This window comes from Peromyscus californicus, unplaced genomic scaffold (assembly GCF_007827085.1).
Source record: "Peromyscus californicus insignis strain IS unplaced genomic scaffold, ASM782708v3 Scaffold_4__1_contigs__length_199733344, whole genome shotgun sequence".
Classification (NCBI taxonomy): domain Eukaryota; kingdom Metazoa; phylum Chordata; class Mammalia; order Rodentia; family Cricetidae; genus Peromyscus; species Peromyscus californicus.
In genome coordinates, this window is record NW_026294562.1 from 101,488,678 (window position 1) to 101,515,634 (window position 26,957).

Sequence of the window (26,957 nt, forward strand, 5' to 3'; positions counted from 1 at the left end):
AATTCTCAGTACAATATCATCTGTTATGTAAGCTGCCTAAAAGTTCTCTCTATCATGGTAAAGTTGGTGGTAGATATGGAGATTGGATATAGAGTATGTAATAATGAAGAAACCCTGGGGGTTGATGTGTACTTGGATAAGGATGCAGGTTAAAAAGGCTTTCATAAGAATTCTGAAGCTGCAGAAGGCAGAAATCTGAGGGTAAATGCATAGACAGTGAACTGTGCTCAGGAAGAGGGGGCATATATATCTCTCACCATCCTTGCTCACTTTTGTTTGACCTAAAGTACTTTTGAGTTGGTTCCTGTGGTGATATAGTGCTTGTAATCTAAGAAATAAAACTTGCCTGAAGATCAGAGGACAGAGCCAGCCACAGAGTTAGCCACAGAGGTCAGGCAGTGGTGGCACACACCTTTAATTCCAGCACTTGGGATCACACACCTCTAATCCCAGCACTAGGAAGGTTGAGACAGGAAGTGATTTGGCTGGGTAGAGAAAGGAATATAGGGGGGAAGAGACAGGAACTGGCTCTTTCAGGCTGAGGAGCTGAGGAGGTAAGAGGTGGTGGCTGTGGCTTGCTTTGCTTCTCTGATCTTTCAGCTTTCACCCTGATACCTAGTTCCAGGTTTTATTATAAGACCATTTAGGATTCGTGCAACAGTTCCACCATAGAGTAACTAGATACATGGTGACCTGGGAATGGAAAGGCACCATGCCTATGTGCTTTCCATCATCAATACTATAACTAGAGCTTGGACTTTCATGCACAATTTTCAAATGTAGTCTTGGTCCTTTCACTTTTTGGTTGCTCTACAGATATAGCAAACCAGGTATTACCAGGTAATTCTGAGGCCTTTCCTGGGTAAAAGAAATAGGAAGTGTGTATAGCTGAGAAATAAACACTTTTGAGAACTGAATCTTAAGTGAATTGAAGGCAACAATAATTGGTCTCTATTTACTCAAACCTTTCCAAACAAGTTATTAAATCTAACACACTAGTAAAACATAAACTAAAACTCTCTAAATTACATCATTTTTGCTTATAGTTAATTACATGTCAAGAGAGACTCATAAGCAGTCAAGCATACTGTATAGAAGTATACAAGTTAAGTTATAAATTGCCGAAGTTAGCTCAGTGGTAATCCAATGGGTTCACTGCCTGAAATGAACACACGTGATTTGTTCTTTTCCACTCAATTCTACTCCATCTGTAAGTGCAGTTTCCTCCTACCAAGACCAGGCTCTGGGAAGAAGCTGCAGCTCTTGACAAGGTAATGTTCCCGAATCTCCAGAACTCCACTTAAATAATCAGGTCTTCAATTTTAGTCTTGGAATTCTTCCAACTCAAAGCAGCAATAAAGTTATTAAGTAGATGGCAGAAGTTTTAAGGTGGAATTAAGGAAACACAGGAAAGATCTTGAAGACTCATTTACAAAGCCCTTAAGGTCTCAATTATTTTTCTATGAACACTGAGACATAATTAATCTTTTCCACTCTCATTCCCTCCAGAGGCATGTTGTAGAGTTTTCAGAGGATGGGTAATATGGATGACCAAATGACTCTAGTAGTCAGAGAAATCTGTTCTTGAACATTCTATTGTCTTAAAATTTCTCAGTTTAAATTTATAATATAGTAATTACATTCCACACTAACACAATCTTCTTGGGTTCCAATAGTTTTTAAGAGCAAAAAGTGGTTCTGAAACAAACAAACAAACAAACAAACAAACAAACAAACAAATAAAAAGTTTGAGAACCACTGGTACTACACAAAAAATAGAAAAATGTTTATATGCAGTTTATGTAAGATAAGGGATGAACAGATCACTTAAAAAGGGTTTCTTCACAGGGAGGTGGTGGCAGTGCACACCTTTAATCCCAGCATTCAGGAAGCAGAGGCAGTTGGATACCTGTGAGTTTGAGGCCAGCCTGGTCTACAGAGCAGTTCCAAGACAGCCAGGGCTATACAAAAACAAACAAACAAACAAACAAACAAAACAAAACAAAAAACCTTGTCTCAAAAAACAAAAACAAAGAAAATGTTTTTCTTTGAGCCTGGGCATAGTGGTGCACACCTTTAATCCCAGCACTTTGGAGGCAGAGGTGGCAGATCTGAGAGTTTGAGGCCAGCCTGCTCTACAGAGTGAGTTTCAGGACAGCCAGGGCTACACAAAGAAACCCTGTCTGGAAAAACAAACAAACAAACAAAAAGTTTTTCTTCTTCAACCACTGTCTACAAAGGACATACATACATTCATTCCAATTCTTGCCTTTGTATTGATTCTTTCTTCTTTTTAAAGCTATTACCAAATTTCTGTGAGTGGGAGAATGCCATTTCATTAGTCTTTGAGACCTAACACAAATGTCACTACCACATAAGAGGAAAAATCTAGAGACAGAAGTACTAACGGCTGCCGACTGGGAGGTGCAGAGAACAGAGAGCAGCAGCAGAAGGGGTACAGTGTCTCTTTCGGGAATGAGAGAAATATTCTGGAGAGAATAGTGTGACAGCTGTAAAATTCTGTACAAATACTAAAATCATCAGCCTGTATCCTTTCAGATGGTGAATTTTAGGATGTGTGCACGATACCTGAATATTAAAAAGAAGTTAGTAGAGAACATAAGCCTTTCAAGGTTTCCCAAGGTTTCCTATGTTGTCTTGAGAGTTTAGTAAGAAGCTGCTGGAGGTTAGGTAGGGTACAATGCAGATGTTCCAAAACTACTTTCTGCATAAATAAAAGACACATTATAGATATATGACCTAGAATTCAAATCACAGCACAGAGAGATCTTTTTTTACTTGAAGTTATTACTTATAATTCTGCTTCTCAGAAAATCCCTTCAGGTGGGCCTGAAGTTTTTGTTCTGAAAGGTGTATGCCCCTCCAGAAGGTCAGCTATCTGATGTGCTATTTGATCTGCAGTAACCCCTTGATGTGTACAGAAAGATAATTCATGAAGATCACCAAGGGACAGATTGCAAGAGAAAGGACTAGAACTGTGGCCTAGGTAGTTCAGCAGAGAGCTCTGGGTGGCACCCTTCTTGCCATGTAATATTTATGTCTTAATTATGAGAATACATGTATGATAAATTATAATTTCCATAAGTAGGGAGTTGTTTTGATTTCTGAAATGATAGTGCTGACATGGAATTCCAGAATTACAAACTTACTTCATTCTGTTTGCATGATTCAAGATTCTGAACCTCTCTATGAGCATAAGATGTGCTCACAGAAGTCAGGATGCTTCAGACAATCATCCTTACTTTAGAGGTCCAGCTCTCTCTAATTAATCATTTCCTTGGAACTTCAGTAGTTTATAGTAATGTTAAAAGGCATTAGTAGGGGTTGGGGATTTAGCTCAGTGGTAGAGTGCTTGCCTAGCAAGTGCAAGGCCCTGGGTTCGGTCCTCAGCTCCGGGGAAGGTATTAGTAAACAAAACAAAACACAGCTATTCTCTCATCTAAAAACTGACAACACCAAGACTTATCCAAGGATTCATCTTACATGAAAAACAACTATTACTATATATACATGTGTATATGTACATTTATGTACATATGTAACTATATTTAAATAGATTTTCTCTGAAATCAACTTAAAATTGATACCCAGGGTATCAATTAGGCAGTTGGTTTTCTTAAATCCCTCAAGCTTTGTTCTCATTGTCATAGCTAAGGTAATATTTGAACTCCCTAATAGACAATGTTAAATCAATCTTCAAAAACCCCAAGACAGAATGAGCTGCATCCCAATGCTTACTTACTATCTTCATCTATGACTTTCTCCTTCTTGGATTATATTAGAATGGTTTCATTTAATCTAATTTGGCTTTGAATAATTTACAACTGGAGCAAAAATTAGATTAATAATTGTGTAGAAAAGCTGATGAGGCTTTACCACCACCTGTTGCCAGTTGACTTTCCAAAGTGTGTGCTTGAAAGAGTGCAAGAAACTTAAGAATAGTTTACCTTAATTTTTGAGTCTAAAGAGGATTACATTTCTTTACTTCTTCCTCTGTAGGTTGTATAAAGTGGAAATTTAGACAAAATTATACTCCATTTTCTTTAAGACACTACAGAATATATAAAGTATCACTAATTTTTAAAAACATTAAAAAGCTAGCTAGTGTGGCAGTGCATCCCTTTAATCCATGCACTTAGCAGCAGAGGCAAACTGACCTCAGTGAATTCCAGCCAGGGATACACAGTGAGACCCTGTCTTTAAAAAAAAAAAAATTAGAAAAAGCTCAAATCTTAGAATCAAGGAAATCTGACATGTGCTGGTTAACTTAATAAGAAAAAATTTGAAATTCCTTAACATAAAATTAAGTGTGAAATGGAGCTCAACAAACTCCAGTGTTATCTGTAATAGAGAAGCAAAATTCTTAGGTCTAAATGCTTGACTGATCAAATTTTAAATCTATTCATTGGCCATGCTAAGTAAAACATTACCTAGTGAAGCCTGATTCCTTCTACAAGAACAAAGTCTTTTGCTCAGCTGCAACCCCTGTCTGTGGCTAGGGATTGTTTTAAATTTGGCTAAGCATATTTGTGAGTTCTACTGTATTTTGTAACATCATTGAATAAGTCTGATGACCACAATCAACAGCCCCCAGAACAGAAAAATTAGTGATTTTTCCTCTTTAAGCCAACCTGAAATGAACATCAGTAGAGGAAGATACACTGGTAACTGACTGATAAGCCAAGAAAACTTGCTAACACCAGAAGTGGCTAAGGATGTTAAAGATTTTGGTCTGTTCATATACCATTTTATCCCCCCCACCCACCCAAGACGACTTTCATTATGTAGTTTTTGGTACCTGTCCTGGATCTCGCTCTGTAGACTAGGCTGGCATCAAACTCACGGAGATCCACTTGGCTCTGCCTCCCGAGTACTGAGATTAAAGGCATACGCCACCACTGCCTGGCACCACCAATGTTATCCCAGGCCCTCAAGTTTTTAACTAATGAAAATTGGTATAGAATCTAGGAAAATAGCAAAAAGCCTGAATGGTCTACAATGAAATGATGAAAAATAATTTGAAATTTCAAATAAATGAAAATTGTTTATATCCAGAAACACATAATAAAATGTGTTTTATTCCACAATAATAAAATCTAATGGAAAAATATCATAGTCTATAGGAAACAGCATTAATATAATGGCAACAAATAGTTAAATACTCTATTCTAATCTGCTTATTTAAAAACATGCTTTAGTGGTATCTTTAAAATTTGTTCCATAGCCAGGTAGTGGTGACCGCCTTTAATCCTAGCACTCAGAAGGCAGAGGCAGGCAAATCTCTGAGTTTGAGGCCAGCCTGGTCTAGAGTGAATTCCAGGACAGCCAAAACTACAGAGAAAAACTCTGTCTCGAAAAACAACAAATTTGTTCCTTAAGGTCAAATAATTTCTTCAACGTATGTGTGTGTGTGTGTGTGTGTGTGTGTGTGTGTGTGTGTGTGTGTGTGTGTGTGTGTGTATCTGTCTGTCTACGTGCGTGTGTGTATATGTATGGAGGGGCTAGGGGTCGATGCTGTATATCTTCCCCTATCACTCTTCACCACATTTTTGAGATAGGGTCTTTAACTGAACCTGGAGCTCACCATTTTGGCTAGTATGGTTGGCTAGTAAGTCCCCAGGGTCTGCCTGTTTTGGCTGCTCAGCAATGGACATCAGGAGTGGGCTGCCAGGCACAATTTTTTTAAAGTGGGTCCTAGAGATTCAAAGCAGGCTCCTCATGCTTACATACCAAGCACATTCCCCAACGAGTCAGCCTCTCAGCCCCTGAACTTAATTTAAAACTACTGTGAACACTGTCAGCAAGTACTTTCTTGTATACTTTCACTCCCTACACCTAAGACTCCGCTCTGTGAGGTCCCATCCTTGTCCATCAGCTGACATCTAACTCATCATACAAAGTCAAGCTGAGAGGCTAACTCCTCTATGAAGGCAAATTCTCCATAAAGGAAAGGTCACTGCAACCAGTACCACTCCATTCATTCTACACCAATTTTAGATACTAGGTACACAATAAATAAAACAAAATAACTGTCTCATAGAAAGCTTTCCCTATCCTTTTCCTCTTCCTCTCCCTTCTCATTTAGGGGGCCGAGTAGCTAGCTTGGAATTCACTATTCTCCTGTCTCCGCCTCCTGAGTGCAGTGATTCCAGGCATGTGCCATAATATCTAAGTAAGAAGCTTATATTCTAAAGAGAGCTGATAGTTAGCAGCTGCACTCATAGAAATACTTGTATAACATTGAATTAGTTATGTACACATGGAGTTGTTGTGAGGATTAAATGAGAAAACAAAGCCTACATAAAATAAAAATCTCAATATTGATGGCTTATTATATGGTTTTAGATTTTGTTTTGTTCTGTTCTGGAGACAGGGTTTCTCTGTGTAACATCCTTGGCTGTCCTGGAACTCACTCTGTAGACCAGGCTAGCCTTAAACTCACAGGGATCCATGTGCCTCTGCCTCCTAGGTGCTGGGATTAAAGGCATATGCCACCATCACCTGGCCCAGATTTTTATGCTTTAGGTCTACTTCTAATTTTTAAGATCCTCATGGTAAGAATTCATTAAACATTCATTTTATTACTTTGTTAAAGAAGTACTTACAGTATTTGCTATATAGAAAATAAAAATGGCAAGCCTTTGATAACATGTTTTTACCCATTAACTGTTCTTTTTATTAAACAAAAGTTTTCCAACATTAATTGACAAGCTCTTGGAGATCTTTGAAGCCTTCCTGGAGGCCTACTAGGTCAAAACTATTTTAAAACAAATGCTAAGGCTTGTCTCCTTTTCTACTGTGTTACCATTGACATCAACTTTTCAAAAGCAATGGTGGGTTAGCGACATGAAGCTAGGTAGTGGCACAAAACTAAACTGTTAGCCATTATATTATTTTTGTTTTTAATTTTAGCTCTATTTTATTTTATTGTTTTACTTTTATGTATGGGTATTTGGCATGTGTCTATGCACCACATACATGCAGTGCTCAAGGAAGGCAGGAGAGGGCATGAAATCTTCTGGAACTGGAGTTGTTAGCTACCATGTGGGTCCTGGGAATTGAATCCAGGTCCTCTGAAAGAGCAGTCAGTTCTCTTAACAGCTGAGCCCTCTCTCCAACTCCAGTCATGACATTTTTCATGGTCAAGCTTTTACAAGGAATTAGGGGAGAGAAAGGTGAGAAGAAAGGCAAAGACAAAATAATAGATGCTAGAAAGATGCAGAAAAACTGCTATCTTTACTTACTGAATGAAAGGTAAAATGGTACAGCCCTTGGGCAAAAACCAGTATGGTTGTTTGTTTCTCAAATAATTAAACATAATAACCCAAAGGTTAAAAACCAACAAATACTTAAGTGCCATCCATCAAAGGGTGAGGAGGTGAAACAGAATGTGATATGTAAATACAACAGAAAATCATTTATCTTTAAAAAAGAAAGAAACTGAGACAAACAAACTACAGCATGAAGGAATCTGTCTGCCTCTTTTGAGGCAGTGAGAGGATTAAACACAGGGCCTGAAGCATGCTAGGAAAGCACTTGAATACTAAGTCATGCCACTAGACCCAATGGATAAACCTTGAAGATACTGTGCTAAGCAAAATAAGCCAGACACATAAGAACATATACCATATGATTCCACTTACATGAGATTCTTAAAGTAGTCAAATTTATCCAGACAAAATAATAACAGGCAGAGGCTGGAGAAAGGGGAGTTACTGTCCAATGACTAGAGTTTAGGTTAGGGAAAATGAAAAGGTCCTGGGGCTAGCTGGCTCTAATAGTTTCATAACAACGAGCATGATCTTAACGCCAATGAATCATGTTCTTAACTGGTTTAAACACAAAGTTTTATGTTATGTATATTTGACTACATTTTTTTAAAAGTTAGTTTTCTTGATTTCATAAAACATCCTATATTAGCATGTTTACTCACTACTTGTATTTAGCATTATACTGAGCATCCTAACCAGTGCAATAAAACTAAAAAAAAAAAAAAAATGAAGATTAGGAAAAAGAAATTTTCTTTAATATAAAATTACTTTTACATTATTTAATTCAGCATGAACAAGGTCACTGAAAACTGTATAGACCACAAAAAAAGTTACTTAAACAAATAAGCACAATTAGAAAGTCTACAGGATACAAGGTCATATGGCAGACTATATTTGTCAAAAGTGGCTACAGCAATATTCTGTTTATATGTGTACTTCTGTAGCATCACCAGACTCCATTAAAAAGTAAAATCTGAACTGGGTGGTGGTAGCACATGCCTTTAGTCCCAGCACTCTTGAGGCAGAGACAGGTGATCTCTGTGAGTTTGATTTCTGTGAGTTCGAGGCCAATCTGGCCTACAGAGCATTCTAAGACAGTCTAGGACAAATAGAGCTGTTACACAGAGAAACCCTGTCTTGAAAAACCAAAATAAAATAAAATCTGTTCCTTCAACACCAAACTTTGTAACTGCTTCAACAGAAGCAATGTATTAGAGAAACTGCGTGAACTCTCTGACTCTCATAAAAGGTGATGTTGGCTTTATCTGCATCTGGTCTAAATCTCTCCCTCATCTGAGGGAGTCTCATTTGAGATTCTGCCCTGATTTCCCTCAGTGATATCCTGGAAGTAAAAGCCAAATAAACCCTTTCCTCTCCAAGTTGCTTTGGTTACAGTGCTTTAAGACAGCAACAGACAGGAACTAGAACAATGAAGAGAGATTGAGTGGCAATGGGAAGAAAATCAAAACTAAGCTTTAGAGCACTGCTGACTGACAGAATATTAATACGATAGGCAAACACAACAACTAGACTATCCAACCGGAAGCCATGTGTGGCTTCTGAGTGCCTGAAATGTGGCTATAGTGACTGGTAACATTCACACTTGTTTCTAATAACAGTCATATACCTAAGCACTAGCATATTGAGGATGTAGTTTTAGGGCCTTACAGGCTACATTAACACCTGTCACCTGAAACTTAAATAGAAGTGATTACTGAAGGGAAATACAAGGTTGGGGAATTGCCTCTACTTTGGAAAGCTTTGGCCACCAAAGGGCCACAACACATGTGAATAAGGACAAGGGCAAGGCTGCAGATCTGAGAATCATAAAGAATTAATAGAAACCAGGCCAAATGATTCATCTTTCCAAGAAATAAAATGTAAAGCAAGAGAGGCAGGTCTGAGATCTGGAGGGTTTCATGCTAAGTCATCAGTAAACAAACATGATTTTCAATCTAATTCTTGAAGCAAACCAACATGAATAGGTGAATCAGAAATGTAACAGCTACCGCAAAGACATCAGAAGAGCTGTAACTAAAGTAAAATAGATGAGCTATACAATTCAAGTGCAGCTGAGAAAGACTTTGGGGTTGATGGCGAGAAAGAAAAGAAAAGCACACTCAGGAGGCAGAGGCAGGCAGATCTCTGTGAGTTCGAGGCCAGCCTCATCTACAGAGGGAGTTCCAGGATAGCCTCCAAAAGCTACAGAGAAACCCTGTCTTGAGAAACCAAAGAAGGAAAAAAAGAAGAAAAAAAAAAAAGAAAGAAAGAAAAGTACACCAATGCTTTTCCTCTTCATTTGACAAACAACAAGAACAAAGTCTGTAGCAGGATGATGTGGTGGTGCAGACCTGTAACCCCAGAGCTTGGGAGGTGGAAGCAGGAGGATCCAGAGCTCAATGCCAGACTTAGCTAAACAGTGAGTCTGAGGCCAGGCTGTACTACATGAAACCCTGCCTCAAAAAAAAAAAAAAAAAAAAAAGTTGCTTATCTTTTATTCTTTTGCCCAATTACCAACCAGGACACATCTATTTAACTTTTATTGAAGACAAATTTGGTTTAAAAATAAAACTTCAAAATTATTAAGCTTTTAAAGTCTTTCGTTAGACCAATATTTGATATATTTTCCACTCTGATCTACTTCCTTCTTCATCCAAACCACAAAGAAAATATCACAGAAGTTTCTGGGGTGGGAGGAGGGAAAAAAGAGCTTGTATAGTGCATAAGAACATGCTACGAAAAGTGACCTGAAAGGGGCTAGCTGCCTCACTTCTCAGCCAGCTGAGTTGCTTTCTGTAGATAAAATGGGATCAGTGATCTTATTTCCAGACTCTATCAATAGTCTTTGTTTACTTTAGTTGAAGTAAAAAACAAATAAAAGGCCAGGTGGCGGTGGTACATGCCTTTAATCCCAGCACTTTAATCCCAGAGGCAGAGCCAGGTGGATCTCTGTGAGTTCGAGGCCAACCTGGTCTACAGATTGAGATCCAGGACAGGGGCCAAAACTACACAAAGAAACCCTGTCTCAACAACAAAAACAAAATCCCCTGCAGACCCAGAGCAAGATATTCAGTAGCTGTTCTAATCAGCACTGGCATAATGAATAAAAAGTATTCCTTGGGGAACACATCTAAATATTTATATATCAATGTGAACTTATTCTACAGAGTAATTAAGATGGGAGAATTTTCAATGTTTGATAATTTTAGTTTACAATTTGCTTAGAAACCAGGACATTCACAGTATACTACTGTTTATTATATTAATACTATTTATTATATTAACTTTTGCTATCAAGGAGGTTCTAAAGTATGGGGAAAACATAGAAGGTTACTTAGACAATAACACATGCTATGATGTCAGAGACTTTGATTTACCTCCTTGTTGTTATTCTAACAAGACCTCACTAAACTTCTGATATCTGGTAAACTAAACAAGCATATTGATATCTATTTGGAAACTATTGCAGAAATTAAAACTTTTAAAAGTACCTAGTATACCTAATATAGTGAGACTTACTATACTAAAGTAAGGTACTAATACTAGAGTACCAGATAGTTGCTCCACTCACTCCCAGGTGCTGAGACTCTTTACTCACATTCCTGTGCGCGCATACATACACACACACACACACACACACACCTCTCAAAAAATTCAAGACTTTTTAAAATGTATTAGAATTTCAGGAACAACAACAACAACAAAATAGATAAACCCCACTCATTTGCTCTTTGCAGAAGCCAAAAGAGAAAGATAATTCAGAATTATCTCCTATTTAATAAATGAAGTCCAAACAGCAAGTTTTATGTTTACAACTTTTTACTTTTCCCACATGCTTGGGATCAAAACCAGAACCTTGTGCATGCTCAGTTAATGACACCACCCCTTCTGTCAGAAAAACATCACAACACGGAACTCAAGCCTTGGCTCTAATTTCCTCATTTGCAAAAATGGGAATGATTTATCTTTTGAGGATTAAAATAAGATTGGTTGCTCAATTTCTTTGTATAGTAAGTTTTAATTTACAAATATTTAACAAGGAGTAGGACTCATATACTGCTCTAGCAAGTCTAAAGTAAAACAGATATAACCATTGTCCTTGGGGAATATATAGAAGAGAGGGAAAAGGTGCTTATCATGTAAACACATGTAAAACCAAGGCTCTCAGTGCAAGCAAGATGAGCTAAGCCATTTCATGGGAGGTAGGTATCAACAGGTTAGGGAGGTCAGGGAAGTCTTTCTCAGAAAGGAACCCAAGGGAAGAGATCTGAAAACAAGACACATGGAGTACAGGATGAATTTTTATCACTCTCTAAAGAAGCAAACTAAGATTAATAAATGATATTGAGTCTTATAAATGACCCATGGGATCATCCTACAGTGAAGCTCAAAGCTTACTGTTACCATGGCTGCCCTGAGCTAAACAAGCAAAAATATTCTACATCCCTCCAAAATCCTGTCACTCAAACAGCCAGTCCAACTACCTTTAAGCCAGCACCAGGTGCTCGTAACTCCCATGGTGGCCCTGAGGAAACTACACGACAACAGCAGCTGCTTCCTCTGGCTCCTGAAGGCACAGCTGCAGCCAAGCCTATTTCAGACAGTATGCACCGAACACTTTCCTATCAAGTTTCAGTGCACTCTAGGTGACACGATGACTGTTTCTACCTGGCCCACAGGCGGAGCCCCCTTGACTGACTAATAGAGGCACCAATACTAGTCACTGATGCAAAAAAGACAATGCTATGATTGGTGTAAACAAAACCTTCATCTGTCTGAGAGGTGTGCTGGGATTGGTGTAAGCAACTCTCTTCTAGCTGTACAGGGAGTCTTTGGCTAAGTTGGGAGACGCTTTCCTATGCTGTCTTCCCTGATGCTGCCAGCATCAGGCCCAATAAAAGCCTGCTCTTGAGTAATCTTTTCTTGACTGTCTCAGCAGTTAGTTAGCTGGTACCACAAAGAAAGCAGCAGCAGAGGCCATGGTGCAGTGACGTAGTGTAGCCAGAACAAGGAGCAGCAGGAATGATGGACTAGCTGGCTCCCTGAGAGCTGAAGAACAGCAGAGCTGAACAGTTGGCAGGCGAGCGGCAGCAACGGCAAAACCGGGGCCACTGAGTAGGTTCAGCAGGTAAACGTGCTTGCTGCACAATCTGGCACAAACCTGATAACCTGAGGTTGATTCTGGAGATTCACACTTCATTTTTTATTTTTATTTTTTTTATTTTTTGGTTTTTCGAGACAGGGTTTCTCTGTGTGACAGTCTTGGCTGTCCTGGAACTCACTTTGTAGACGAAGCTAGCCTCGAACTCAGAGATCCGCCTGCCTCTGCCTCCTGAGTGCTGAGATTAAAGGCATGAGCCACCACACCCGGCGAGATTCACACTTAAAAAGCTGGATGTGGTGGTGCACATCTGTAATCTTACCGCTTTATACAAGACAGAGACAGGATAATCACAAGTTGCTATCCTCTGTCCTCGACAAGTTTACATGTGTGCTATGACATGCACCCGCATGCACACACACATTTTTTTCTCTCTTCCCCTCCACACATACACAATAATAAATAAAGAATTTAAACAGGTGAAACTGCAAGGCTGGTGGCTGACAGCAACTGAGGCAGTGAAAAGGTAACAATGTAGCTGCATCCCCCAAGGTGGCAACTGTGACGGCAGTCATAGTCTAAGAGCAGCAGAACAGCTTGAGAAGCAGCTGGAACGAGGGGGAGAGCAGAAACAGAGAGGAGGAAGCACTGAGGCTGAAGAAGGGGAAAACAATCAAAGAAGAGAAATTGCAGGCCCTGGTTGTGGAGTTTCAAGAACTGTCAAGTCTTGAGGACTAGTAGTCTCAGACACCCCAAGCTTGACAGCTAAAACACCGGTTCCTAGGAAGGGTTTTAAAATACCAGCAACTAGGCCTTCCTAGACACAGCAACACTTGATGCTACTAAGGGCTAAAGGTGAAATGAAAGCGAGAAAGGGCTAAGAGGCTGCTCTATAGGTAAAAGTACTTGTTGCATAAGCAGAAGGAACTGGGTTCAAATCCCCAGCACGTGAGGGGGGAGGGATCACAGGAAGATTACTGGGCTTACTGGCTGCCAGCCTAGCTCCTGGTTCCATGAGACATCTTGCCCCAAGTGAGTAAGGCAGAAGACACCCAACCTTCTCCTGCATTCTCCATGTGAGTACACAGGTGCGCGCGCGCGTGCGCGCGCGCGCGCGCGCGCACACACACACACACCCCCCTACATAAACAAGAAAAACAGAAGGAGTTGGGGGTGGGATAAGAGAAGAAAGCACCCTCCTGCCTAATGTTGGGTATTAAATCCAGGGCATTGTGGCATTATATGTGCTAGACAAGCACTGTACCTCTGAGCTATGTCCACAATCAAAGAAAAAAATTAAACTTAGAAGAAAAAAAAAAGCCAGACATGGAGGCAGACACCTGTAATCCCGGGCTCAAAAATCCTGAGGCAGGAGAACCTCAAGTTCAAGGATAGACATCAAGATCACTGCAGTAAGGTCCTGCGCCACACACACACACACACACACACACACACACACACACACACACACAAATACACACATACACTCACGTGGGGGGGGGGGGAGAGGGAGAGAGAGGTGTCACTTGTTTAAGTGTAACAGTGTAAATGTGAAGAAAAAATCTCTGAAATAACTGTTAAAATTCACAGGAAATGTTAACTACAGAAATGCAGAAAGAACACCTGAGCAGTGTTGAGTGCCCCTTTGGACTAGTTCTACATCTTATTTATGATAGAGAATGTGCTACTGAAAATTTTCTTTAGGGCTGCTTATTCCTTAGCAATAGATAAAAAGAAATTATCTCAATTCACTAAGTTGAAATTTCACTTTATTTGCAGGTCAAAGATGGTTAAGAGTGTTACCTAAGTAATGAACTATGAACTCTACTCACAATAAAGTTAATAAGAAAGGATGATTATAAAGCGACCAAGAAAACCTCAGAGCAATATTAAGCAATAACAGATAACAAACATTATTGACCAAGATTCTCTAGCAGTAAATGACTTTATTATTCTAACAAAACCACTTAGAAGGACTAGACAGAAGGTTCAGTAGGTAAAAGTGTCTGCAATACAACCACGAGGACCTGAGTTTGTATTCCCTACACCCATGTAAAAACCCAGGTGCAGCAGTGTACTTCTATAATCCAGTACTGGGAAGGTGAGTGACAAGCAGATCCTAGAGCACACTGGCCAGCCAGCCTAGAAAAATCGGTGAGCTCCAGGTTCTGTGAAAGACTTTATCTCAAAAAGAAAGACCCCGAGGAGCTGGGAAGGCACCCAATGCTGATCTCTGGTCTTCATATGCATGCACACACAGGCATGAGCACCTGCATGCCTAGGCGCACATATGCAAATGAACACCCCCCTCATAAATCACTCATATATACATACCTTTCATAGAGATTTTTGTTATTGTTGTTGTTTGATACAGGGTTTCTGTGTAGCCTTGACTATCCTAGAACTCTGTAGATCAGGTTGGATTTGAACTCACAGAGATCCACCTCCCTCTGCCTCCAGAGTGCTGGGATTAAAGGTATGTGCCACAACACCAGTAGGGTTGAGATCTTTTTTTAAAAAATTATTTTGTTTACGTGTATGTGTGTATGTTCCTGTTTGTTCATGTACAAAGTGCATGCATGGGCCTGCAAGTACCAGAAGAAGGCATTGAATCCTCTGGAATTGGAGCTATAGGCAGTCGTGAACTACCAATAGAGTTGCAGGTAACTGAACCAAGATCCTCTGGAAGAGAAACAAGTGCCCTTAACTGTTGAGCCCCTTCTCTAGCTCTAGATTGAGATCTTTAAGTCTGAAAAGTATTCCACTTGTCTTTGCTTCCTTCCACAACTTACCTCAGTAGCTACCATACTGTGACTATTAATTGCATATGGTTAACTAACTAAATAAATCCCCTGTTTCTAAGGAACCTGCATACACATGTGTGTTTGTTTAGATATAATTTTGTGAGATTCAATATATAGCACAGGTTGGCCTAGAACTCACTATATATACAAGGTAGCTTCAAACTTAGGGTCTTCCTGACTCAGCCTCCTAAGTGCTAGGAATTTAGTTATGCAACAGCACCCATCTTACTACCCACACCCCTGACACACACACTCATATACACCAAAGATCCTAAATGGGGCTATATCACCATAACATCTATTTATAAAAAAGAGATATTTCCTCCAAAAAAGTGTATAAGCACTACTGTGAATTCAGTGATAAAAATTTACTAGGTAGCTAAAAGCATGATTAGTTTGAGTTTTCCAATCCTGCAGGTCACAGAATTAGCATGAGGAAGAAAATGAGGATTTTTTTTTCTTTTTCACTGAGACAGTATCTCCCTACATAGGCCTAGATATTCTGGAACTTGCTATGTCTACCAAGTACTGGGATTAAAGGCATGCACCACCTCACCTGACAAAATGTATTTATTCATAGTATTTAAAAAGAACAAAAAAGGAAGCCCATCTTCATTCAAAGCAATTTGGTGCCCTAGTGAACAATCTATTTAATGTTGATAAAATACATACATGGAGACTTCAAAGTTAAGCTCAAAGATACCAATCACTGGACAGCTGATCAAGCCCATTAATTCCCACTTTGTTTGTGATAGAGCAAAGTCAACCGCCCCTAACATGTACTTTTCCTGGTTTACTAAGATCATGTTTTTTGATGTTTGATGTAGCTTCAATTTTTCATATATAAGGTATGATTTCTGAGGCAGTTTGAAAGAAAATGGCCCCCAAAGGGAGTGACACTATTAGAAGATGTGGCTTTGTTGGAGTAGGTGTGGCCTTGGAGGAAGTGTGTCACTGGAGCAGGGTGGGCTTTGAGGTCTCCTATGCTCAATCTACTCCCAGTAAGACAGTCTACTTCTGTGGCCTGCATATCAATATGTAGCAGTTCCTTCTCCAGCACCATGTCTGCCTGCACACTGCCATGTTCCTCACATGATGATAATGGACTGAACCTCTGAAACTGTAAGCTGCCACCTCAATTAAATATTTTCCTTTATAGGAGTTGCCATGGCCATGGTGTCTCTTCACAGCAATGGAAACCCTAAGATAATTACTATTCACCTTTTTAAAAAATCAGAGCTAAGGACTGAAGCCAGGGTCTTGTGCACGCTGGGCACAGGCTCACAGTGTACCACTGTGCTACACATTTAACCTGGGATTTTATTTTTGCTGCTGCTTAAGCTAATGTAATGTCAATTTTAAAAGTATATACAGAGGGAGATATATTTGAAAATAGCATCCCTGATTCAAATAGATGGGATCCAAAATACTCCAAATTCTGAAGCACTTCTGATCCCATGCATTTCAAATAAAGGATATTCAACTTGTATTTATCAGGTCTGATTTAACAGTAGACACATACAGGATATATGGAATTACTACTTTCAATTACAACCTATACATTCAGCAAATACATTGTTTGAAATTGCTAATAGTATTCTCTAGAGAAACTGTGTTAGAATAGGAGCTTGCAGTTGGTCCTTGTAACTCTGTAGTACTAAAACAGCTCAAGGTCTAAATCCAGTATTTTGGGGCAGTGTAAACAGAGTTTTTGTCTACTCCCTGATCTCATTGTAACTTGGATTCTGATCACCAGCAGTCATACCAAGATAGTTAGAATGAAAACAGAATTCTGAACAACAAACAAACAAGAAAGAAAAAATTTTGCAGTATAGTATTTCTTAGTCCAGTGACTTCCTCCAACATTTGTTTTCCCCTGAAGATCCCAAAAAACACCTTGCCTCTACTTTCAAGGAACGAACTTGTAGTTTCTAGACAGAGTTGATCTCTTTCCCCGAGATAGAGGAAAAGAATGCCCACCTCATCTGCAGCCCCACTCTTAACTGCTAGTCCCTTAGCAAACAATTCAACATATCAGTGTTTGCTGCACAGTCATAATAACCATATATCTGAGGCAGGTGTGGTGGCACACGCCTTTAATCCCAACACTCAGGAGGCAGAGGCAGGAGGATCTCTGAGTTCAAGGCCAGCCTGGCCTACAGAGCAAGTCCCAGGATGACCAGGGTTACACAGAGAAACCCTGTTTCAAACAAACAAACAAGCAAATAAACAAAAGAATCACATATATGAAAAGGATATGTTGAAAATACAAAAGAAAAACAGTTTAATGTTTGAGTGCTTAAGGAAAGAAAAGAAGAAAATGAAATGCTTTTCTTCTCTTCCACCCCCTTTCCTTTACAGCAGAAGTGAAAAATATAGGTAGTATAGCTGGAGAATGACCAAAATGTAGTCTGGGGACATATCTGTAGTCCATTCTAGCTACATTTCACAGTCATACTCAGATTAGACATATCTTCATATAACTATGAGATACTTTCTTTTGTTTGTCCAATACATACTTCAAAATCATCACATACTAACATACAATTTTAAGATAAAATTTTAAAAAAATTACATCTAATTAAAAAAAATAAGAAGCACAGTTGATAGTTAAAATTATGACAAATAAAGAATTCTGTTTGTCGTGGTGGCACACACCTTTAATCCCAGCACTTGGGAAGCAGAGGCAGGTAAATCTATGAGTTTGAGGCCAGCCTGGTCTACAGAGTGAGTTGCAGGATAGCCAGTAGCTACTATGAAGCAAGACCCTGCCTCAAAAAACCCAACCAAGGCGGGTGGTTGTGATGCATGCCTTTGACATGCCTTTAATCCCAGCACTTGGGAGGCAGAGGCAGGTGAATCTCTGAATTTGAGGCCAACCAGGTCTACAGAATGAGATGGCCAGAACTGTTCCACAGAGAAACACCTTGTCCTCTTCCAGGGGGTGCTCCTATAGTAGTCCTGGTAAACACAGCATCTGTGGATCTCTGCATCAGATCTGGTGCTTCTCAGAGGCCAACCTACCATACACGAATACAATGGGTACTAACGATAACAGGCATGTCTTTTCTTTAATATTCTGAGAACTGAACCTAGGGATTCTCACATGCTAGGCAAGTGTTCTACCACTGAATCACATACTCAGCCCTAAAGTATTAGTTTTCTAAAATAAACTTAATTTTTAAAATTTAAAAGAAAATCAGCCAGGCAGTGGTGGCGCACGCCTTTAATCCCAGCACTTGGGAGGCAGAGGCAGGCGGATCTTTGTGAGTTCAAGGCCAGCCTGGTCTACAGAGAGAGATCCAGGAAAGGCGCAAAGCTACACAGAGAAACCCTGTCTCGAAAAATCAAAAGAAAAATCAAAAAAAAAAAAAAAATTAAAAGAAAATCAATAAAAAACCCTAAAACCAAACAAACAAAAAAGAAATTCAATTTACATAACAGATAGCCTATAAAAATATCTTTTCATGAAAACAATTATTTATAAAAGTATACTTTATAAAACTTACTTTTATTAAAATACTTTTCAGAAAATAAGAATATAACCAAACAAACAAGCACCTATCCTCAACCATCTCTGGTGGTTCAGAAGATACTTGGAAGTTCTACACAGCTTCAATATTTTATTGATTCCACTGACTCCAAGTCTTGGAAATCAGTCAGAAGCAGTTCCCCAACCCAAGAGTTATTATCTCATCTTATATACCCATCTTCTATCTTGTACATCAATAACGGCTAAAAACAATATAATCTTTTACTGTTATTTGGGTTTAAACATTTCTGTTTTTTCTTTCTTTCCTTTTGTGGTGTTATGGATCAAACCTCACACACATGCCAGGTAACAGCTAAGCTTTAATGCCAGTCCTAAACAGTTTCTTGCACTAAAAATCAGTTCAAAGTTACTAACTAAATCAACCAAACAACAGCAAGTACATTCCAATAAAATATAAAATAACTATAATACTACAACTCAATCTCTCATGCCCAATACCTAGTTCATGAGCTGGTTTTATTCTTAATGAAGCCAAATTACCACAAATACAATTGCATTACCTTCATAATGTTAACTAAATCTGTTTGATAGTAGCGGTCCTGATGTGCATTTGCTGCTGCTAGTGTAAGAAGGTAATCATTCCTTGCGTGGGTAGCTTTGGAATTACACTCAGATCGCCGGGCTTTTAACTACAACACAGTAAACAAAAACAAAAAATTAATGCAAACTGACATTACACTGCAAAACATGTATGACTACTACTCTTAGGAGCATGGTAGCACATGTTTGTAAACCCAGCTCTTGGCAGGCTGAAGCAAGAAGACCTTGACTTTGAGACTAGACTAGACTACATAAACAAGACCCTGACAAGGAAGAATGGGATGGGTACTGGTAATTAATGAATGAATGATATCTCACCACAAATAAAGAACCAAGTAGAAAAAAAAAAACTTATGTATATAAAAAGTATTGATTATTACTAAGAAATGAAACATAACTACAAATGGAAGAGTATTTTCATATTATTTTGGTAAACTATTTTTTTTAATTTCATATAGGAGCATGGCATTTATTATTCCTGTGCCTTCCCATGTTCCAACTCTTCCTGTGTCTCCTCCCAAATTCATGATCTCTTTAATCATATGTGTATATATACATATGTATGCAGATATCTGTGTGTACATATGTATAATACACACACACACACACACGTATATATGACCAAATGAATACATTTAGCTTTACTTCTAAGTACCTGGGTCCAGGGCTGACCACCTGGGATTGGACAACTTATATGGAAGCTTGTCCCTGGAAGAAACGGATTCTCCCTCTCTTAGCAGCCACTGAAGACCTGTAGCTCTTTATCTAAGGTGAGACTGTGTGAAATTTCCCTTGTCTGTGTTGACGTCAACTGATGTTGTCATTATGTGCTGGTCTTGTTCAGGAAAACATATAGTTGAAAGCTTATGGGCACATATTCATGTCTAGAGAACACTATTATATAACAGTTAAAGTATCTTAATTATATTTAACATATTTCTGAAGCTTTTATTCAGGTATGAAAATAAATATGTTTGAAATTAAATACATTACCTTCCAAAGCACTGGTAAAAACCTAGTAGAGCTAGAAAATAGTTTTTAAGAACTATTTAAATTTTTTATAGCATTTCTTGATTTGTTGGCAGTATGTGCACACACGCTATGCATGCTTGTTAGAGGACAGCACATGGGAAGTAAGCTCTCGCTTTCCATTATGTAGGATCTGGCTGACGAAGCCTTTACCTGCTGAGCTAACTCACTGTCCAAAAGCTGCTTAAAAATTCCTTTAATCCCAGCACTTGGGAGGCAGAGGCAGGAGGATCTCTGTGAGTTTGAGGCTAGCCTGACTACAGAGCGAGAGCCATGAAAAGCACAAAGCTACACAGAGAAACCCTGTCTCAAAAAAACAAAACAAAACAACAAAAAAAAAAATTCCTAATGTGCCAGAAAAACTGCCATCTGCTGGGGAGCCTCACAGGAAAGCCAACTCACCACCTTACTTATAGGTATTCTACAATTTGAAGGCCCATAGGAAAACTTACTTGCATCTGGTCCAGAAGGCCAGCTAAGGGTCTCTGACTAAGAGAAATAGATTCTGAGTACTTCCCTAAAGTCCCTGTACTGTATCTCTGAACTAAGAGATAAGGGTATATATGCACGTAAGGATAAAAACCTATCCCTAAAGTAGTCTTGAAAAGCAAGCTGTGCTCAAAGTGTTGATAGCCATGTGGAAATCCCAAGATTTGGGAAAGAGAGCTTATGCTTGGGTTATTGACTTTGAAATGCTTTTCCAAGGTAGAAATAACCCACCTCAACCTTTGACAGATTCAACTGTTTACTTTAGGAGTAAAGAAGCTTCTCATTTGTGACATATATTGTTCAAAAACTCACCTTCACACTTGCTTTCTGTAAACTGATTCTTGATTGAAAAAGACTAAGTTTAGACCTGCAATAAAAATAGAAAAGCATGTTTAAAAAGATTGTAGACAATATAGTGTATTATCTTATAATTACTTAATTTAAATGACTTTTCCAAGACACTGTCCCAAGACACTGTTCTAAAACTAAGTTAAAAGTAGAAAACCAGCCCGGTAGTAGTGGCGCACAACTTTAATCCCAGCACTCCCGAGGCAGAGGCAGGCAGATCTCTGTGAGTTCAAGGCCATCCTGGTCTACAGAGCAAGTTCCAGGACAGCCACCAAAGCCACACAGAGAAACCCTGTCCTGAAAAAAAAAATTAATTAATTAAATTAAATTAAAAAGGGTAGAAAACCAAGAGTGACACTTATTTGCCTTTATCTGTACTTAACAAGCTGGAACAATAGCAGAATGCAATCCACAGGCTCTGGGACATCCCGTCCCAATAAGTTATTCATGTTTGCTTGCCAACCTGTGTTCCCCTTCACTTCTAAAGGTATTCTGAAGTTACTAAGAAGGCCTTTGGACTCTGCCCTCTGTGATTCTGATTGTTCTAGTTAGTCATGTTTCACTCAGTACTGGTACCCTTAATTTTGCGAAAGAAACCATAATAGAACCATTAGTAATAAAAACATGTTGGCATATATATATATAAAAGACTAGAGATAACCACACAGAAAAAAGTCAACAGCCAAATGCTAAGTGAATAAGTAAGACTCCCATGAGCAGTGATTTTTCTGAAGCTGCAAAGTTTGTCTTGACTGCAGTGTCATGGAGATTGCCATGGGAGAATTCAACACATGTGCTGGCAGCTATGCCTTAATGTTAAGTACAGTCTCGGACCACTTGGGATTGGAAAACAAAGTAGTCAGTCTCCAAAGAGTAGCAAAGGCAGACTCTTAATTCTAACATGAGAGAAGATATCCAGGGACAAACATGCACTCTCCCTAACCCTTCTCCACTGTTTGTTTGCTTATTTTAAAAAAAAGGGTCTCTTGCAGGTGACTTAAGTTTGTGGCTAGAGCACTTGCCTAGCAGTACAAAGCCCTAGGATCAATCAACAGCATTAAAACAAACAAAATTTAAGGTATTTTTGACTCTGGTTATTTCCAACCTTGTCATATTTATATTTCATGGGGTTAGTTTTTACTAATTAGACGTCTATTAATTTGATTCAGAAAACAAAGGTCAAAGGATTTAAGCTAAGAAAGTGCCTGGTGAAAGTAAGGAAGACTGTGTTTAAAGTATTTTCAGTTCTCCTTTTTCTGTGGACATTATCCAAACAGGCTGTACCTAGATCTTCCAATGCAAGGTTTTAAGTTTCTGACTTCTGCTTCATTTGCTAATCTGCACATAGTCCTTGAGTAATATTAAAATAATATTAGTGAACCCTGTCTCGAAAAACCAAAAAAAAAAAAAATATTAGTGACAAAATAAGACAGTATATGGCAAGGTGCTATTCAGATGGCTCAGTGGGTAAAAATGCTTGCTGTCAAGTCTGATAGTCCACCTCCAGGACCCATATAGTCAAAGGAGAGAACATACTCTTTTGAGTTGTACTCGGACCTCCACACGCACACTATGGCATGCCTGTGTCCATACACATGTGCACACACATGTGTACCTTACACACAAGTTAATTAAATACATAAATATAATTTTTGAAGGCATTATCTGGGGCTGGGGAGATGGCATAGTTGGTTAAATGCTTGGTATACAAGTATAAGGACTTGAGTTCAAATACCAATCCTGGGGAAGCAGAGATAGGAGGATCCCTAGGGTTTGCTAATTAGCCAGCCTAGCTGAAATCAGTGAGCTCCAGGTTCAATGAGAGGCTCTGTCTGAAAAATTAAGGTGGAGAGCAAGTGAGGAGGACACCTGAAACCTACTTCTGGTCCTCTCACAGACATACACAGACATACACATGCACTTGCATACACATGTACACACATACATATAAAGAAAGACAGTAGTTATCCTCAAAGACAGGTCTTACAAAAAGGAGACAAGATTTTTACAAACACACACTATAAAATAAATTATGCTGTTCACTATTCCTACCATCTACCTTTCAAATGTTCATGTTGTTTAGGTTTCCAAACTCAAGTTCATATCTAATCATATATAAGACCATATCCTTATAACTGCCATCTGATGAGCAAATGACCTTCAAAGGAAGATCATCAGTCCTAAACTGCCATGCAGGAGCAAACATTTGACGACCTACCAAACACACCCATGCCATTGTGTCTAACTGGCTCTTCAGAATCTATACCTCTAAAATGGAGTCCACTGTCTCCTTCAACTGTATCCCTCTCCTTTCTGTGACCTCTCCTACAGTGACTATCACTATCTGTCAAATCGTCTCTCAATATTGTAGTTCAATCTTCATGCCCCCTTCCTGATACTCCCTTCTCTACTTAGAAAAATCATACTAAGTTTTAAGATCCTGCTCAAACATCACTGTTTCTATAAAGGCTTCCCTTATCATTATGAAATGTTATTCTTCATCTTCTATGTTTTTGTTAGCGTTTTCATATTATTTCTATAAACAGTTACTACATGAGTGATTTTAGGCACTTTATTTCCTTTGAGTTTACTGTGAATGAACAAATCACTCATAAAGTTATGTTTAAATATATGCTCTTATTTTAGACTCCAAACTTGAGGGCACAAAGCTTACTTTATTATACTGATCTCTATACTCACAATAACCAAAATAAAGTACTAATTCAATGAGCACCGAGTGAATGAATGAAGAAACTGGATTACTTTTTAGTTAACTTAATTTCTAGAGAAGCTGCATACTAAACTAAAATGTCTTACTTTGCATTTGAGCCATGAAGGCAGCTCTGGGTACTCAGCTGTCACCTAGGCTCTAGAGGAAGTCAGCCAGACCTCTCAGGAAGCCAGTCAATGTTTCATTTTCATCCTTCGCATCATGTCTACCTGAGGTATTTACATAAGCTCTACAAATCTAAGAATTCTCGGGTCTAGACTCCATGAAAGATTAAAAAATAAGTTCATAAAGCCCACTATGACTGAGGAGATTTTCCGAATTTAAAAGTTTCAGGCCGGGCGGTGGTGGTGCACACCTTTAATCCCAGCACTCGGGAGGCAGAACCAGGCGGATCTCTGTGAGTTCGAGGCCAGCCTGGGCTACCAAGAGAGTTCCAGGAAAAGGCGCAAAGCTACACAGAGAAACCCTGTCTCGAAAAACAAAACAAAAACAAAAAAAAAAAAAAGTTTCAGGTCAAGACTAGAGAGATGGCTCAGCAGTTAAGAGCACTTGTTCTTGCAAACAACCTGGATTCAGTTACCAGCAACCACATGACAGCTGACAACTATTTGTAATCTTGCTCTGTCTCTTTAACATCTACATACAAAATAGTAGTAGTAATAATAATAATAATAATAATAATAATAAATTAAATAAAAAAATTTTTAGTGAGAACATGGACTCAGTGAAGTACATAAAATAATTATATACTAAAAAAAATAGAACAATAAAATCAAAAAATGTAATTAGGAAAATGTTAAATGTTTCCCTGTAACTAAAAACTGTGATGAGCATTCATGTACCACTATTTTGAACTAAATTCAATTTTAGGTGCCTACCAATTTTTTTATGATGTGAAGTTCTTTAAATTTCTTGCAGACAGAGTACTGGAGTGAAACAACTGTCCTCTGGACATGACAGAGCAGCTGCACTCATGAACTCAGAGAAGCTGTGGTTGCCTGATAAGAGCTGCATAAGAGCGAGTCACAATTCTACTGTAAAGGAGGAAGAGTCTCAAGTGCCCCAAAAGCTTTTGGGGTGGGAAAGTCAGTTTTCTTTTAGAGTATGGCCCCTGGTAGTTGATAACACTCCAGTAAATATACCCATAAGTATATTGGCAGTACACTGGACTCTGTGGATTATTAACAACAACTAAAAGGACATAAAGTTGTGAGGGGCTAGGAAGTTGACATGAATGTGGGAAGAGTTAGGAAGAAGAGAGGGAATGAATATAATAAAAATACATTATACACACTTATAAAATTCTAGAAGAATTAATAAAAATATTACATTCAAAATTTCTTGCATATAAAAAATGTGCTGGGTGGTGGTGGTGCACGCCTTTAATCCCAGCACTCGGGAGGCAGAGGCAGGTGGATCTCTGTGAGTTCGAGGCCAGCCTGGGCTATAGAGTGAGTTCCAGGAAAGGTGCAAAGCTACACAGAGAAACCCTGTCTTGGGGGAAAGAAAAAAGGAAGGAAGGAAGGAAGGAAGGAAGGAAGGAAGGAAGGAAGGAAGGAAGGAAGGAAGGAAGGAAGGAAGGAAAAATGCTAGATAACCAAGCCCTGTGCCAGGATGTACAGGAAGAGTGCAAGGCTGTTTGATTTCATGCCAAGGAATTCAGATTTCCAGATTTTGTACAAGCCAGCACAGTGAACATGAGTCTTAGCTCTCTTGCTCACAGAAGTCTTCAGAATCCAGCTTTGTAGCATAGGTAGTGGTGGTATTGGTAGCCTTTTCTCACCAACGCAAGAAATATCAAATATGGTTTGTTTTTTTTTCTGACAGATACTCTAAAACTTGTGTTTAGGACAAGGAATTAAAATCTTTTTATCTCTTCACTGCTGTGGGATAATGCTTTTGTACACTGGTTTAATAAAACGCTGATTGGCCAGTAGTCAGGCAAGAAGTATAGGTGGGATAAGCAGACAAGGAGAATTCGGGGAGGAAGAAGACTTAATCAGGGGATAGCAGCCCGCTGTCCAGGGAGCAGCATGTAATGGCACACAGGTAAAGCCATGGAAAATGTGGCGACATATAGATTAACAGAAATGGGTTGAGTTTAAGTGTAAGAGCTAGTCAGTAGTAAGCCTGAGCTAATGGCTGAGCAGTTTTAATTAATATAAGCCTCTGTGTGTTTACTTGGGTCTGAGTGGCTGTGGACCTGGTGGGACACAGGAAAACTTCCAGCTACACTTCACCTTGTAAGACTTTTATGCAAATGTTTTAATTGTCCCCACCCAGTAAAATTTCTGTTTATACAAAGGCCCACTGCTCTGTTCTAGGAGTTACAGGACTGGAGCAGTAGCTTTTTCTCTTTGGAGCAGTGACCCTTTTCTACTTCCTTCATTTCCTGTGCACCAGTTTTTTTCAGACTAGCCACCTGAACAAGATTGCAAGGCTGGACCCCAGCCAATGGGAAAAGGACACCACCACCACCTGAGTTAGACTAAAAACCAAATGTACTTCCTGTCTTTGTGTTTCCTCTTCCAAGCATAGATGCTGTCAAGTTGTCATTTGAAAAAATCTCTACTTTGTGTGATTTATATATCTTATAGCTAATTAAAGTGCCTTCTTTTCCCTGTTACTGCCAAAATAAGGAACTATAATGCATATACCTGAAAGTGAAATTAACCAACTGCTAAAGCATAGATGTAAATGTATATATATATATATATATATATATATATATATATATATATATACTAAATTTCATATAAAAAAACAAAAATAAGAAATAAAAGCAGTGGTCCAGAAAAACACTTACATGGTTCTAGCCCTTGTTCACTTGATGTACCCATGATCTTTCAATGACATGTGAAAGTCACAAAGGTTTTCAACAATTAGAGCTAATATGGTCAACACCAGGCTCTTAAACCCTGATTGTCAAACAGCATAGCAACTTTAAACTTTGGTAAGTTCTGAAGTCTGTAAATATAATGCTTATTTTCTTTCCTTTTTAAAACTCAATTTAATTACCAAATATCCCTATTTTGCCATATTAAAATAGATAAAACTTGCCAAAAGAAGA

The 26,957-nt window shown here is 38.8% G+C and overlaps 1 protein-coding gene across 3 annotated transcripts in view; it reads right to left on the minus strand.

The window, feature by feature from the left end:
- Nucleotides 1-26,957, minus strand: part of Fchsd2 (FCH and double SH3 domains 2) — a 210,499-nt gene that overhangs the window by 77,164 nt on the left and 106,378 nt on the right. For all 3 annotated transcript variants that reach the window (XM_052714083.1, XM_052714084.1, XM_052714085.1), the window contains 2 exons: nucleotides 21,121-21,175; nucleotides 19,251-19,379 (listed from right to left, as the gene is read on the minus strand). In XM_052714083.1, the coding sequence (XP_052570043.1) occupies nucleotides 19,251-19,379; nucleotides 21,121-21,175 (184 nt within the window). The remainder of the gene's footprint in view (nucleotides 1-19,250; nucleotides 19,380-21,120; nucleotides 21,176-26,957) is intronic.